Source organism: Gracilinanus agilis, chromosome 3 (assembly GCF_016433145.1).
Source record: "Gracilinanus agilis isolate LMUSP501 chromosome 3, AgileGrace, whole genome shotgun sequence".
NCBI lineage: Eukaryota > Metazoa > Chordata > Mammalia > Didelphimorphia > Didelphidae > Gracilinanus > Gracilinanus agilis.
In genome coordinates this window covers 47,011,924-47,027,661 of record NC_058132.1, presented here as the reverse complement: position 1 = coordinate 47,027,661, position 15,738 = coordinate 47,011,924, and the positions used below count along the sequence as shown (strand labels likewise).

Genomic DNA, 15,738 nt, shown 5'->3' with positions numbered 1-15,738 from the left:
TAAATGGGCAAGAGACATGAATAGGCAATTTTCAGGTAAAGAAATCAAAAGTATCAATAAGCACATGAGAAAGTGTTCCAAATCTCTAATAATTAGAGAAATGCAAATCAAAACAACTCTGAGGTATCACCTCACACCTAGCAGATTGGCTAAAATGAAAGAAGGGGAGAGTAATGAATGTTGGAGGGGATGTGGCAAAATTGGGACATTAATGCATTGCTGGTGGAGCTGTGAACTGATCCAGCCATTCTGGCTGGCAATTTGGAATCATGCTCAAAGGGCTATAAAAGAATGCCTGCCCTTTGATCCAGCCATACCATTGCTGGGTTTGTACCCCAAAGAGATCATAGATAAACAGACTTGTACGAAAATATTTATAGCTGCGCTTTTTGTGGTGGCAACAAATTGGAAAAGGAGGGTATGTCCTTCAATTGGGGAATGGCTGAACAAACTGTGGTATATGCGGGTGATGGAATACTATTGTGCTAAAAGGAATAATAAACTGGAGGAGTTCCAGGCGAACTGGAGAGACCTCCAGGAACAGATGCAGAGCGAAAGGAGCAGAGCCAGAAGAACATTGTACACAGAGACTGATATACTATGGTAAAATTGAATGTAATGGACCTCTGTACCATCAGCAATACAATGACCCAGGACAATTCTGAGGGATCTATGGTAAAGAACGCTGCCCACATTCAGAGGAAGGACTGCAGGAGAGGAAACATATAAGAAAAACAACAGCTTGAACGCATGGGTCGGGGTGGACATGATTGAGGGTGTGGACTCGAAACTACCACACCAATGCAACTACCAACAATTTGGAAATAGGTCTTGATCAAGGACACATGACAAAACTAGTGGAAATGTGCATCGGCCATGGGTGGGGGGAGTGCGGGGGGTGAAGGGGAAAGTAGGAGCATGAATCATGTAACCATGTTAAAAATGAATATTAATAAATGTTTAAAAAAAAATACCTTTCCCCCCTTATGGTTGGAAACCCTAACATTCTAATTTCTCTATATCCCTTTCCTAATGGCTCAAATTATAGTTGGATGAACAGACTCATTTGCCTTATGGTCAGGAGTGAAGATTAATAGTTGAACTGTCAAACTGATCAACTCCACTATACTGTGGGGAAGAATTAGAAACAGCTGCCTCAAGACAGAAGCAGCAACTAAGGGATCTTGTGGTGAGGAAACCACATTTTTCATTCTGCTCATCAAACTGGTACCCTGTCCTCTGCTCCCAAAGCTAAGTCCTTTTTTCTCCCTTTAGCTTATTAATAGGAGGTATCTGATTGGTGAGGGTTTTTTACTGAGAAGCTGAGATGACAGTTTACCAAAGAATGAACTCTCTAACAAAAGGAAGTCCTTTTTTCAACACTGTCATGGTGGAGTCAAGGGTACCCACTTCTGGTCAATACTTGAATTAAAGTCTAGAAATTATGGCTCAAAAGAATTGGAGTTTTCTCAAATTGGGATAATTCCAAGATTAAACTCCCATTGAAAACAACCTAATTCCCATGACTGTGCAATCCCATCTCCAGCATGGAGTTTAACATCATAAGATTCAGTGAAACTAAAATCACATTCCTACAAGGCACCCACCCCAACGCAAGTTTGCTCTCAACTAAGGGGACTCTTGAGTATTACATCCATGTGTCATCACATTTTGAAACTTTGCAAGACTTTTTGGTCCAAGTGACCCACTGTTCTTTTTTGTTGTTTGTTCTGAGAGAGAGTAAAGCTTGTGACTTCAATATTTTTCAATCTCACTTAATGTATTGGTTCAGGAAACCCATCTTACTCAATCTTAGTTGATTCCATGAAATTCAAATTCTGAACAGAATTTTCCAAACCAACAAGAGATGTACACATTTTGAGACCTTGACATTACTCCCTATTCTCTTTTCTTCTAGCCTGTCTTTTATAAACAGGAAGCCCTCCCCATGAAGGAAAATTCCTCTACTTGTGTCCTTTGCTCATATCTTCGGGGACTTTGCCTCTTCTGTCATCTTTGTTCCTTCCCTAATCTTTAAGTTATTGCTATCTTCCATGATGCCTATAAACATGCTCAAGTTTCCCCTACTGTCCCTCCTCAAGCTACAATCCTCTTTCCCCTTTCACAAACTCCTAGAAAAAGCCCTCTATGATCATGGTTTCTATTTTCTCATCTCATTCACTTCTTAACTCCCTAAAATCTGATTTTAAACCGCCAGTGTTATCAAGGATCTTTATTATTATTGAGCATCTTTTCTCAGCCTGCAATCTTTGTTGACTTCTCGGTGCCACTTGATACTACTAACTACCCTTACCTCCTGGACTCTCTTCCCTCCACTAGCTTTTGAGATGCTCTTTTCTCCTAATTCTCCTCTTACCCATCTGGCTGCTCTGAAGTAGTCTCCTTTGACAGATCATCCTCCATGACATACCTGCTAACCATTGGACTAAGAATGCTTGTCCTAGGTAGGTTCTTTTTTCTCTCTGCAACCTCTGTCACAGAAATTTTTTCAGTCCCACCTATTGAATTATCTCTGTGTAGATGGCTTCCTGGTCTACATGTCAAGCACCTTCTGTCTTACTCAATGATATCCCATAGGCAGTTCAAACTTAACAAGTCCCAAGCTGATGATTCTGTCTTCCCTTCTAAATCTACTTTTCCTTCATCTGGGTATGCCACCTTATAGTCATCCCTGGCTCTACTTCACTATCCCTCCTGGCCCATGCCTAATCATTTTCCATTTCTTGTTGATCCTGTACCTACAACATCTACCTCTTTTACTCCCCATCCCACATCTTTTGGCTGTTTACCACCACTCACCTAGTTTCTTGCAGAAGCCTCCTAACTGGATCTGAAGCATCCAATCTCTTCCCTCTCTAATCCATTCTCCAAAAGGGGGGTCAAAATCGTCTTCCTAAAGAACAAGTCTGGCCATGTCACTTTTCTGTTCAAAGCCTTCAAGGACTGCCTGGTCTCTAGAATAGAATGCAAACTCCACAACCTGAAACTCAAAGCCTTTCATAAGCTGGCTCCAACCTACTTTTCCAGACTACTTTTTCAGACAAAAGTGTATACTTGCTGCCCAGTGGCATACTTGCTGGTCTCCAAACTCAGCATTCCATTCCTGACTCTATATGGTTGTGGGGACTTCTCCCTTCCCCTAGAATAGCTATGGGCAAACTACAGCCCGCCAGCCAAATGAAATTTTCTATCCAGAGAGAGTTACATTATTCCTAATCTGACGAATACAATGAGTAGGATACAATACAATGAAACTTTGAAAGAGTTGCTTTAGAAACAGACTGACAGATGAGCATTTCCTTTCCTTTGACCCCCCCTCTTTAAAAAGTTTGCCCATCACTACCCTAGAACATTCTAGAATTTCTTGCTTCCTCCCTAGCTTAATTCATGTGTCACCTTTCTTTACTAATTCCCTGGTTTCTCATTCTCCTTCCTTCTTCCCCACCTTCTCTCTCATTCTCTTTCTCTTTTCCCTCTTCCTCTCTCTCTCCTCTCAAATTGTCCCCAGGTACTTTTCTCTTTACATGTTATATTTCCCTAGTAGAATATAAGTTCCTTCCTGAGGAGAAAGATAGTTTCTAGTTTTGTGTCTATTCTTAATAAGCTCTTAATAAATGATTGTTACATTAGATTAAGGCTAGGTCCAACTTGTCTTTCCTTCTTGATTCCATTAGACTCCCTTACGAATTATGATGAAAGGCTCTTAGGGGAATCATTACTTACTTGAGGGAGTCCAGCACCCACAACTGCACCACTGTGGATCATAGGACCTTCTTTCCCTACAAAGAGCCCTAAAAGGGGGAGAAATTATTAAAGAGAATGAAGAAATCAGTGCCATGAGAAACAGTAAACAATGACCATTATAAGGCTTTATAAAGGAAATTGTGAGATGAGTCATAAAAAATGTCACTTATAGGCACATTATAGGTTTTGGGAAGAAATATCCATTATGTGACAAATGCCCAGAGCTGCCCTGAAAATGAGCTCCAGCAAACAGGCCAATCAGCTACTTTAAAATACTGGTGGGACACTCAAGTTCTTATTATGGTTTATTTGCAATACCATGATATGCCACCAAGATCAATCATACTGAAATTTGTGGATTTGCATAAGTGAAACACTTGATCTAAGCTTAATCTAATGTACATGTTTAATGATTATCATCTTGTTCTTTTGATTCCTCAAGGATAAAACATATAAATGATAAGAAAACCCTCCTTACCTCCAGCCACGCTGAAAAGCACTCCCAAAACCTTGCATGCTAGGGTTCGGAGACGGACAATGCCAGGCACTTTAACACCATTCAAGTAGCATTTGATCTCTGGAATCCCAGAACCAGCTGCCACTGGCTATCAAGACAATGTGAGCACATATTATGAACATCAATTCTAACACCATGAGAGGAACAATAACAGGCCACATTTACATAGAGGGTCCAGGTTAGCAAAGTGCTTTCTCTCTATGATCTCATCAAAGCCTGATCTGGCCAGATTGCAAAGGAGAAATAATTTATAAGTCATAAGACCAGCCCTTCCTCCTCTCTCGACTCTGCTCCTGACTCTCTGGACTTTTTCTCCCAGGTTACAGAAAACTCTTCACACTGGAAGTTCATGCCACTCTGGATTTCTTAGCCTGGAGATATACTTGGCCCCTACAGGCCCTTCCTCTGATTGACCGGCTCCTCTTAGGAACTCCATTTTAAGGAGAAAAAAGACAAACTATATCTTCATTCTTCTCCAGGATCCAATCTTGACTCTATAGACTTTCTCTATTGTCATCTTCCTTCATTCTGCATGTGATCTTCCCCTATTAGAACTAAGCTCCTAGAAGGCAAGAACTGTCTTTAAACTTGTCTCTGTGTTTCCAGCATTTAAGCCAGTACCCTAGAACACAATAAGTGCTTAATAAATGCTTTGTTGACCCTCAGCAATAAGAAGCCATCAGCCTTTTAAACAAAGGCTCAGTCACCTCCCAAGTAAATTCATCCAATTGTTCAGGAAATTCACTCATCTCCCATCTGAAGCTCTGCTAGACCTCCACTCCCCCTGGTACCAGTGGTGTCTTTCCCCACCCTACTTTCCAATCTCCTTTTGTGTGCCTCGTCTTCTCAGATCACACTGTAAGCTCCTTGAGGGTAGGAGCTGTCTTTCTTTTTATTTATATTCCCAGAGCTTGGCACAGTGCCTGGCACGCAGGAGGGATAAAACTGTCCTCTAGGTAATAGGCCATCTTACCTCAATCAGGACAAGCAGACTGGCTAAGAAAACAAACGTCAAGTTAAAACCGAGAAGTTCAAGGAGGGAGAGGGCAAGGCATCCTTTCTCACTGCATTCTTCAACCGCTTGAGATCTGGGTCAAGGAAGATTTGACTGCTTATTTAATGGCTCCAATATTTTACACTGGGAATCCTCAAAGTTCTTTATAGGTGGCTTTCTGCTCCAGGTAGGGCCATTACTATTTCAAGAGCAATTTAAGAACACTAACTATTCTAATACAAGTCACCACCTTCCTCTTCATCATGATTTAAGGAGTTACAATTCAAACCAAATGTGGCCACTGCTCATTTATAAAGGGGACACTGAAAATCCAGCTGCTCAGCTGAATAACAGGGAAGTGAAGAGCAGGTTTTATTTTTTAAAAAGGAAGAGTGAGAAATACAATGTGTCAGACTGTATAGACTGTCTCAGGAAGCCTTCTGAGGAGAATCAGAAGATCAAAATAGCAGATCAAGGACAATTCAGAAAGGTTTGACAATCACAGGACAAAGTTCAGATTCCAGAAGAGAAATGTGTCTGATATACCAGGCCCCAAACAAGGGTCTCTGAGGCTGAGGTGACTGACTTCCTTAGGAAGGAAAGCTGATTAAAAGCATCCTGGATCATCATCAATTACTCCAAAGGTGTGACAGCTAGAAGACGCACTATTCTATAGATCTGTTATGGGACAGCTCAGTTATTCTTTAAGAACTTGTCCTTCCAAATGCTACATGATGAACAACTAGGAATAACTTAGCTACTCTCAGTGATACAATGATCCAAAACTATCCCCAAAGACTCATGCTAAAAAGTGCTATCTGCTTCGAGTGAAAAAGAACTGATGGAGTCTGAATCCAGACCAGAGAAAACTTTTTTCACTTTCTTAATTTTTTTCATTCAAGTTTTCTTCTGCAAAAGGATTTTTATGAAAAAGTTTGTAATTGCACATGTAAAATATATATGAGAATGCTTACAATTGGTGGGGGAGGGGAGGGAAGGAGAGAATTCGAGATTCACTATTCTTTGAAACACGTTGGAAACTATTTTTACATGTAATTGGGGGGAAATAAAATTAAAAAAAGGAACACATCTTTCCAATTCCAAAGGACCCCATGATGAAATATAAACCTGGATATGGAGAGATATGATTCTGGAGAGAGAACTGATAAACTCTGATTACAGATGGAAGCACACTTTTTTCACTTCCTTTATTGTGTGTATGTTTTCTTTTATAACATGGCTAATATGGAAATTTATTTTTCATGATTTCATATGTATTATAGATGTCATACTACTTGCCTTCTCAAGGGAGGATTGAGAGGGAGAGAAACAATTTGGAACTAAAAATTTAAAAATATAAATGTAAAGTATTTAATAAAATAAATAATACTATCTAAAAAAAGAAACTTATTCTTCCTTTCAAAGATTTAAATTCCCAGAAAACCTTCAAGCATCACTTTGCTAAAAGTCTGATTTGGGCTGTATATCTAAAAGCCAAATGGCCAATAAATAGTACCATGAAAGAAACTCTAGTAACATTAGAAATCACATAAAGGATACAAGTCTCTACAACTCGGAACTTGAGCTGGGTGAAGAGGCGGACAAAGAAGTCCACAAAGAGGCCCACCTGTCAATAACAAGGGATGCATTGAGTCATCTTCTTCCTCTCATAGTCATGAAGAAAGAGTCTTGGATTTGGAGAGGACCCGAGTTCAAATCCTACCTGCTGCTTACTTAAGAGATCTTGGGCAAGTCAACTAGCATCTCTAGGCCTAGTTTCCACATCTGCCAATTTGGGAGAAGGGTTTGACCCATAGGATCTCTGTGACCTGCCAAATTCAAACCTATGAAATACTTTGACAACCCTCCTCAGGGCTAATGATGATAAATCATCACTTACATTTGCAATTATTCCTATTGGGAATAGGTGTCTAGTTTCACCACTGCTCTTTAATGTGGGACAGTACTTGGGAGCTCCCTGAGGATAGCTAGCAAGCACTGCCATCTAGCACACCCACTGAGCCACAGAGTCACACCCACTGTCCTTACCCATAATCCTCTACCACCTGGTCAATAAAGAAGCAGTACATGAATTGGGATGTGGAATTCAACAGTTGTTCTTTCTGCTCCCTGCTCACATCTCTATCTGCTCTCATCACCAATAACCTTTTGCTGAGGCCTCTCTTTCAAGTACCATATTCTCCCCTCTCCTAGTTATATGTGCATGCAGCCTACTTTCCTTGACTATAAACTCTCTAAAGGCAAAAACTACATTTTGTCTCTTTCTCCATCATCAACAGCATCAAGTAGCTGCTGCAAATAGTAAGCACTGAGACAATTTTGGTCAGTAATCCTCTTAATTTAAAGGAAAGACCCCATTCCACAGGATTACCTTAACCCAAATGAACAACTATTTAGAACCAAATGGACATAATTCTGCTGGAAGAGAAGGAACTGCTCCTTCCTCACAAGGGCAGCTCAATAGCTACTGGATCCTGATACTGGTCTCATAACATCATTATCTCCAGCCAAGAAGCATTTAGGAAATGCTACACCATTTGAGAGTGGGGCAGGTCTCTGAGTTGTACAATACTTTATGTATGTCCCCCTAACCCAACCCAATTTCATAAAGCATAAGGACTACAAAAAGCCCCAATGACTGAGGATAGGCTATTGCTGTCTCACAACTCTCCTCCTTAGCTCACTGGTTCCAGGCTAGCTCCTGCCCTAATCCTGCTCTCATACCCAATTTTCTTACCAAGCCAGTGGAGACTCCAATAGCAAACACCATAATCCATTTCACCACCTCGTACCTTCGACCCTTCTGTGTAGATAAAAACAGTGCTTCATTAAAAAAAAAAACACATAACCTTTCAAGAAAGATGAAATTTTCAGATGAATTTCCATTTGGATAGCAAAGACGACAAGAAAAGATAATAACCATACTGGGGTCCGGTTGATTATTAAGGCTCTGGACCAGGTAGATATGAAGAAGAAAGGAGGCTCCAATTAGCAAGATAAAGACCTGGATATAAGAAATGTACTACCTCAAGACGAGTTTGAGGAACACAGTTGAAGCAAAGGAGAATACTATTTGGTACAAGAAGAAGAAAGTGTTGAAGGTCTTTAAATTCCTGACAAATCAAGAAATCACACCCTACCTTATTATCCATGCTTTCCAGCACTTCCAGGTAGGGGTCATTGATACAACGATCATAGTCCAAACTCTGAAAAAATGATACATGAGAAAAATAGTATAGACAGGTCTAAACATGACAGGAACAAGTCACAATACCTGGAAAGGAACTGCACAATTCAGAAGAAATGTTAAAATTGGCTTTTTAATATTTTTGCAAAATCTTAAAACTTCTCTCTCTTCTTTGTGGGGATGGGAGACTAGGGATATTGAATCCTGCAAATTTAGTCATATTGGTTAGCAATAAATTTGTTTTTTGTTCAGTCAGGTCCAACCCTTCATGATCCCACTAGGGGAAGGGGTGTGTGCGGTTCTTAGCAAAGATATTGGAGTGGTTTCCTTCTTAAGCTCATTTTATAGACGAGGATTTTACAGATGAGGAAACTAAGGCAAATAGAGTTAAGTGATTTGCTCGGAATCACACAGCTAAAGTATCTGAAGCCAGATTTGAACTCAGAAAGATGAATTTTCCTGATTCCAGGCCCAGCAACTTATCCACTTTACCAACTAGCTGACTCAATGTACTAGTTAGTTTTACAGAATTCTTTTACCTCCTTTCTTTTTTAGCTTTTATTAAAAGAGATTGCTCACTGGGTAAGAGAGGAGGAAGAGATGTATAAAATAACTAAAAATAAAAGATGTAGATAACTTTAAAAAATTTATACTTTCATTTAATTAGTTTTCTTCTGCAATCAAGTTTTTGGAGGAAAACGTAAAAAGGAAGATGACAAGGCAGTCAGTCAGTCAAATAGCATTTACTAAATGATTTCTTTGTGTCAGGAAGAGACAGCTAGGCAGCTCAGTGGATAGAAAACTGGGCCTGTAGTCAAGATGACCTGAATTCAGATCTGGCCTCCAACATGTGACCCTGGACAAGCCACCCCTTCTGAGCCTCAGTTTCCTTATTTGTAAAATGAGTCAAAGAAAGAAATGGCAAAACACTCCACTATCTTTGCCAAGAAAATCCAACAGACAGCACTGGTGTGCTACAGTCCACAGAGTCGCAAAGAGTTGGATATGACTGAACAAAAATGTGTCAGGCACAGTGGAACTAAGTTTTGAGAATATAAAGAAAGGAAAATCATGATCCTGGCCCTCAAGGGGGTTACTCTCTAGTGGGAGAGATAACATGCCAATTATGCTACATCCTGGCTATATACCTTGTAAATGGAGGACAACTGCTGAAGGACAGCACAACGGAGGGAGGAGGAGGTTAGAAAGGCCTCTTCAAGAAGATAGCAAATACATAAAAAGTACTTATTTGAGGGAGGAGAGGGGAGAGGGAGCAGCTAGGTGGCTCAGTGAATCTGATTGTGAAACAGGCCTAGAGTTGGGAGGTCCTGGGCTCAAATTTGGCTGCAGACACGTCCTAGCTGTGTGCCACTGAACAAGTCATTTAACCCCCATTGCTGCACTATTCTGCCTTAGAACCAATACACAGTTAGAACCAATACACAGTATTGGTTCTAAGTCAGAATATAAGGGTTTTAAAAATTACTTCTTTTTTAGAATAAAGAAAAAATAAAACTTCTAGGGTACTTCCTGGGAGGAGGCCTGATTCAGTACAATCTCCACACCCTTTAAAATATTCTACAGGGGTACCTCAGTGAATTGAGAGCCAGGCTCAGAGATAGGAGTTCTAGGTTTAAATCTGGCCTCAGACATTTCCTACCTATATGACCCTGAGCAAGTCACTTAACCCCCAATTGCCTAGCCCTTACAGCTCTTCTGCCTTCGAAACAATACACAGTATTGACTCTAAGACAGAAGGTAAGGGTTAAAAAAAAATTCTACAATGATAAACAATGCCAAAATAATAGTTCTGAGACCTTGCAGGATCTTCAAAGAAAGATTTACTAATATCTAGCATCCTCTACTTCCTAAGCCTGAAAAAAGGGACTGGGCATTTTTGAAATGTTTTCAAAAACAGTAAGATAAAACAATAACAAAAAGTTTTGCTTGACCCTTAAGGGGATATATAAATATAATTTAATTTAATTTTAAAAAATCAACGGGTGTAGCTTGTTTAAGCTGTACAGAAACTACAATGACTGGGACCACTATGAATGTCCACTGGTTAATCTCAATCATATCCTTTCTCCAGCAAGGGACTTCCTACTGCTCCTCCCTAATTAATTTCCCATTCTAATCCCCACACCTTTTCTTCTCTCCTCCACCTCCCAAAACACTCCCTTCTCCACCCTCATAGACCTCATCCATGTTGACCTGTCACATGCTCCTCCAAGGAGTCATCTCTCCTAACTGTGGATCTTCCCCAAAGCTCAGTCCTGGGCCCTCTTTTTTTCTCTCTCTAGGAGGGTGCAGTGGCCAGTTTTTGGACAGTCCTGGGCTTATCTCACAATGGTTTTTATATTCATAAGTTCTACAACAGAAGCAGGTAATGGGGCCAGGCTGTCTTCTATTTAGTGATCTCATCAGTTCCTATGGGTTCATCTCCAAGCAGATCACTCTGAGATATACAGATCCAGCCTCAGTCTCAACAATGATATTAGACATCCCAAACCGAACTTTGGAAGGGATGTCAAAATCAACATGTCCCAAACAGAAATCATTATCTCCCCCCCCCCCTTTTTCTGAGCTCCTCTTTCCTGCTTAAGATACAATCATCCTCTCAGCCAACACTTCATTGTCACTCCACATATTAAACTAGTTGTCAAGTCTTATAATTTCTTTCTCCAATTTCTTATCTTGTATGTCCCCCTTGCTTCAGTCCGATAGCTACTCTCCTTGTTCAGGCCTTCATCACCTTTTATGTAAAGAATTTTACAACAGTTTCCTAATTTTTCTTCCAGCCTTGCCTCTCCTCATTCCAGTCTATCACTTAGCTGACAACATGATTTTTCTAAGGCATGAAAAATCAATATTTATTAATATTATATTCCAGGCATTGTGCTGAGCCTGGTGATAAAAAGAGGCAAATGAGAGTCCCTGCCCTCAAAGAGAGTACAATCTGGTGGGGAAGACAACATGCAAACATATATATAAAAAACAAGCTAAAGATAATATACATGGAAGTAATAAACAGAGAGAAGGCACTAGAATGAAGAGGGATTGAGGAAGGTTTTCAGTAGAAGTTGAAATTTAAAGGAAGCACAAGTCCGACCATGTCACCCTTCTCATAATTCTCCCTACCTCCCCTGCTCAATAAATTCCAGGGGTTCCCTATGACCTTTAGGATCAAGTATAAAGCCTTGTCTAGCATGATCACAACCTGGTCTCTTCTCACCTTTCCAATCTTTCTACATTTTATTCTCTTCCACAGTTCAGTCATACCATCCTCCTCGATGGTCCTTGCATGGAGCACCCATTACTGTGCCTCAGCAGTTGTGCTAGAATGTTCTCCAGCCAACCTGGGATTCTTTAGAATCCTGAGCTTCCTTTAAGTTTTATCTCAAGCACCACTTCCCTGAAGAGGGCTTTCCAGGTCCCAAAAGCTACAAGTGGCACCACCTCTAAAGTTACTTCCCATCTCCTTCATATTTATCTTGCATGGTATCACTGATATATGCTCTCTCTCCCCTTAGATGGCAGGCCCCTAGAACAGTACCTGCCACATAGTATGTACTTAAGTGATTGATGACTTAATGTCTTGATATATCAATATTTTGATACTTCCTCATTTGGCTGCTGTTGTTCCCTTGACCAAAGCAGATTAGAACTGTACAGTTTAGCAGATGGGCTTTCGGAGCTGCTATGGCCAAAAAAAATAAATGACCTGCGATTCTCCTGATGTAAAACCATTCCAAATTTAGCTAGATTCATCCTTGGATAAAAGAAATAGTTATTAGTCATACTTGAAGCAGTTCTAGCTTGATGGCCCTTGCCAGAGTTTAGACTTCACTGGCAAGGCCTTCAAGAACCACAGGATCACCTCCAGGCCACACAGAAGACTTTAGAAGAGGTTCCTCTACACCACTCACCAGTAAGAATTTTTATATTTATTTATAGAGCACTTCAAGATTTGCAATTCTCCCACAATAACCCTGTAAGGTGGGTCCCAAATTACACAGGCTAAGAAATTAAAGGTGAAAGAAGCTAAGCAATTTATTGAAGGTCATATAACTAGTGATGAGAGCCAGGATCTGAACCCAGCTCTCACTGGCTCTAAAATATTTCTAGCACAATTTAATGTGTGTTCATCAGAACTGATGAGACCACTCAAAAGTTATCAACTTTTAGAACCTTACCTCATAGTCCTTTCGGGGAAGGATCTCATCATCTTCTTCCTGAGTTTCTCCAAGGATAGTCTATACAAATATACCCAGAAGACAGTTTTAAGCAGAATGAAAATGGAAATAGACATGAGTTGTTTTTTTTTTTAAATCCCCATCTTCTGTATTAATATCAATTCTAAGAAAGAAGATCAGCAAGGGCTAGGCAATTGAGATTAAATGACTTACCGAGGGTCATGAAACTAAGAAGTATATGAGGCCTGATTTAAATGCAGGTCCTCCTGACTCTAGGCCTGGCACTTTATCCACTCTGCTACCTACCTGCCCCACACATAAGTTCTTATATTGAAACAGTCTAGTGCTAGGCCATCATTAAGTGGGAAAAACCCTAGTCAAAAGATCTGAAAATTGACAAACACCATACGAACAAAAGATTTAAAAATATAGTAACCTAGCTGATTAATACTTTGTTTCTAATTACTTTGTATTTACTTATCTGTGTGTTCTAGTCATATAACTCATTCTTATGTGCTCCCCCCCCCCAATCTCACTTCAATTTCAATAAAACTGTACCTTTCATATTATGAAATAAAAAGTCTGTAGCTGCTATTTAAAAAAAAGCTCTACAGCCTCTTCTCCCCAGAATATAAATTCTTAAGAGTGTGGGGAGTTGTTTTATTTTCTGTTTTTATGTCAATTAAACAGAATTTGAATGCAGGAATCCATAATTCTCAGAAAGTCATGCTATACACAGAAAACCTAAAAGTTGTTCTATCCTGAATAACAGAAAAAAACCACTGCCAGGTTCCAAGCTGGTAATGAAGCTTAAACCCACTCAATCTGAGATAAGGAACTCATACTCTGAGATAGGATAACAGTAACTTTAACCTCTATTTTGTCAGGTTACAATATAAATGCAATACTATAAACCAAATATTATTAATGGCTTTTATGCAGAGCTCTGGGTTTAGACTTGCAAGAGAAACAAAGTTATTAACAGGGAGTTTTCGGTTTAATTGTGATAACTACATGGCACAATACAGCAAGTGGAAATACACTGGAGAGCTATAAATCCAAGTGCTTTGGAGAGGCAGACAATATGGTAGAATGTGGAGGGAGCATAATATAGAGACAAAGAATCTGGGCATATTGTCTACTGTGACTTTGTCCAAGACACTGAACTGTCTCAAGTTCTTTACTATCCTTGAAGTCCCTTCCAGCACTAAATTCTGGGAATATAACAGGAAGAGTCATTCTAGATAGAAGTGATGGTATTTGAGCAGGATTTTAAGGACAGTCAAGAATTCAAAAAGGAAAAAGTAAAAAAAGGATCCCAGAAAATAGTGAGCAAAGACAAGAGGTGGGAGGTGTTTAGCATATTTGGGAGGTGAATGTATGGTATCAATAAGGCACAAAAAGCCTCATTGGCTAGTACAATCCCAGGTTTTACAGATGGGGAAACTGAGTCCTGGAGAGGGGAATTGACTTGCCTCTAGAGGGCACAGAGGGTCTCAGATGAGGGGCTCATGTCTCTAGACAGGCATGAGGGATGACATGACTTGATCCACGTGCCAAGGGCAGCTGGATCCCTGTAAAGCGCTCTGGACAAAAGTTTGGAGGGAAAGAAAGTGAGCTCCCAGAGGGCAGGAGCTGTCCCATTCTCTCCTTATAGGATACAAGCGTGACACGCATAATAGGAAATAGGAGAGGAGCGGGAATCCCCTCAAGAGCGAAACTTAGAGATTGCCAAGCCCTACCACAGGGTCTACAGCAGGGGAAATTGAGGCCAGGAGAGGGGAAGTGACTTGCCCAAGGTCACCTAGGGAGACCCTTAGCTTCACTCTCTTCTCATTCATAACTATGGCGGAGGGAATAATAAAGGAAGGTGGGAGATGGGGTGCAGCCCTCGGGGGAAGAGGGGAGGAGAGAGAAGAGGGGGAGGGGCTACTCAGACCCAGGCTACGCCCCCTCCCGCCGCCGCTCCCTAGCAACCGCCGGGCCCTTAGCAACGCCCCAGGCCCAGCCCCGTCCCCTCCCCTCCCGGGCCCGGCCCAGCTCGACCCAGCCTGGGCCCAGTTTCCTTGCCCGGCCCCGTACCAACTCCTCTGGGGTGCGGCTCTCGCGCTCTCCGCAGCAACAGCACCAGCGGCAGCAGCAGCACAGGGCGCCCCTGCACCCCGCCATCTTCGGCCGCCGCTTCTGCTTTCTGCCCCTCCAGACTCCCGGCGCCCCCTCCCCCACAGCCCCGCCCGAGGCGCGCGTGAGATCGAGTGCGTCACGTGACCAGACCGGCCCATGTCACGTGGGTACGGCCGGAAAGCAAGAGGGCGTGGTCGGCTTCCGACCTATGTCATGTGACGAAGTTGTCTCGGCCCTCAAGGGTGCCGCCATATTAGTGGCGGAGGGGCGGGGTCGGGCAGAGGAGGGCAAAGACGGGAGGGCTGGGCTCCCGGGCTGAGGAGGCGGTGCCTGCCTCCTGGCTCGACTCCCTCCAGCTCCACGCCCCCAGCCCAAATAGTGCTGCGGCTTGCCTCCCACCTTCCAGGGTCATGGCTGAGGCGGCCGCCGCGCGCGACTGGAGGCTACCAGAGAGGTGGGTCACCTGGCGGGGAGGAGGAAGGAGCCCATGCCTGGATCGTCCTCTGACTGGGTCCTCCTTGCCTCGCCCCCTCCTCCGTGCTTATCACCCCGAGATTTCCCCCCCCCCCGGCAATTCACGGTCCTTGTGTTCCCATGATCTCGCCCCCATCCCCCATGTTTGCACACCAAGCTTGTGTTCTTGTCACCTCCATCTCCCATTCTTGCCTCTCCAGAGCCTTCCCCGCCCATCCGCCGTACTTGTCTCTCCGTGATCCTCCGTAACCCTCATGCTTGTCTCCCCACGATCCCTTCTATCTCCTGTGCTTGTCTCCCCTAGATTACTCCCATTCCGAGTATTTGTCTCCCCAAGACCCACCATCCCTCATGCCTGTTTCCCTATGTTCCTTCGTATACCTCGTGCATGTCTCTTCAAGATCCTTCCAACCCTCAATGCTTATTGCCCCAGATCTTCCCCCACCCGTCCTCCGGCCCT

At 42.2% G+C, this 15,738-nt stretch overlaps 1 protein-coding gene across 1 annotated transcript in view; it reads right to left on the bottom strand.

Annotated features, from left to right (window-relative positions):
• CLCN6 (chloride voltage-gated channel 6) overlaps positions 1-14,849 on the bottom strand; it is a 29,809-nt gene extending 14,960 nt beyond the window's left edge. The window contains exons 1-8 of the mRNA XM_044668675.1: positions 14,763-14,849; positions 12,681-12,740; positions 8,438-8,503; positions 8,035-8,100; positions 6,837-6,903; positions 5,256-5,362; positions 4,244-4,370; positions 3,745-3,812 (exon numbers count right to left, since the gene is read on the bottom strand). Coding sequence (XP_044524610.1) covers positions 3,745-3,812; positions 4,244-4,370; positions 5,256-5,362; positions 6,837-6,903; positions 8,035-8,100; positions 8,438-8,503; positions 12,681-12,740; positions 14,763-14,849 — 648 coding nt within the window. The remainder of the gene's footprint in view (positions 1-3,744; positions 3,813-4,243; positions 4,371-5,255; positions 5,363-6,836; positions 6,904-8,034; positions 8,101-8,437; positions 8,504-12,680; positions 12,741-14,762) is intronic.
• Between the last annotated feature and the right edge of the window lie 889 nt (positions 14,850-15,738).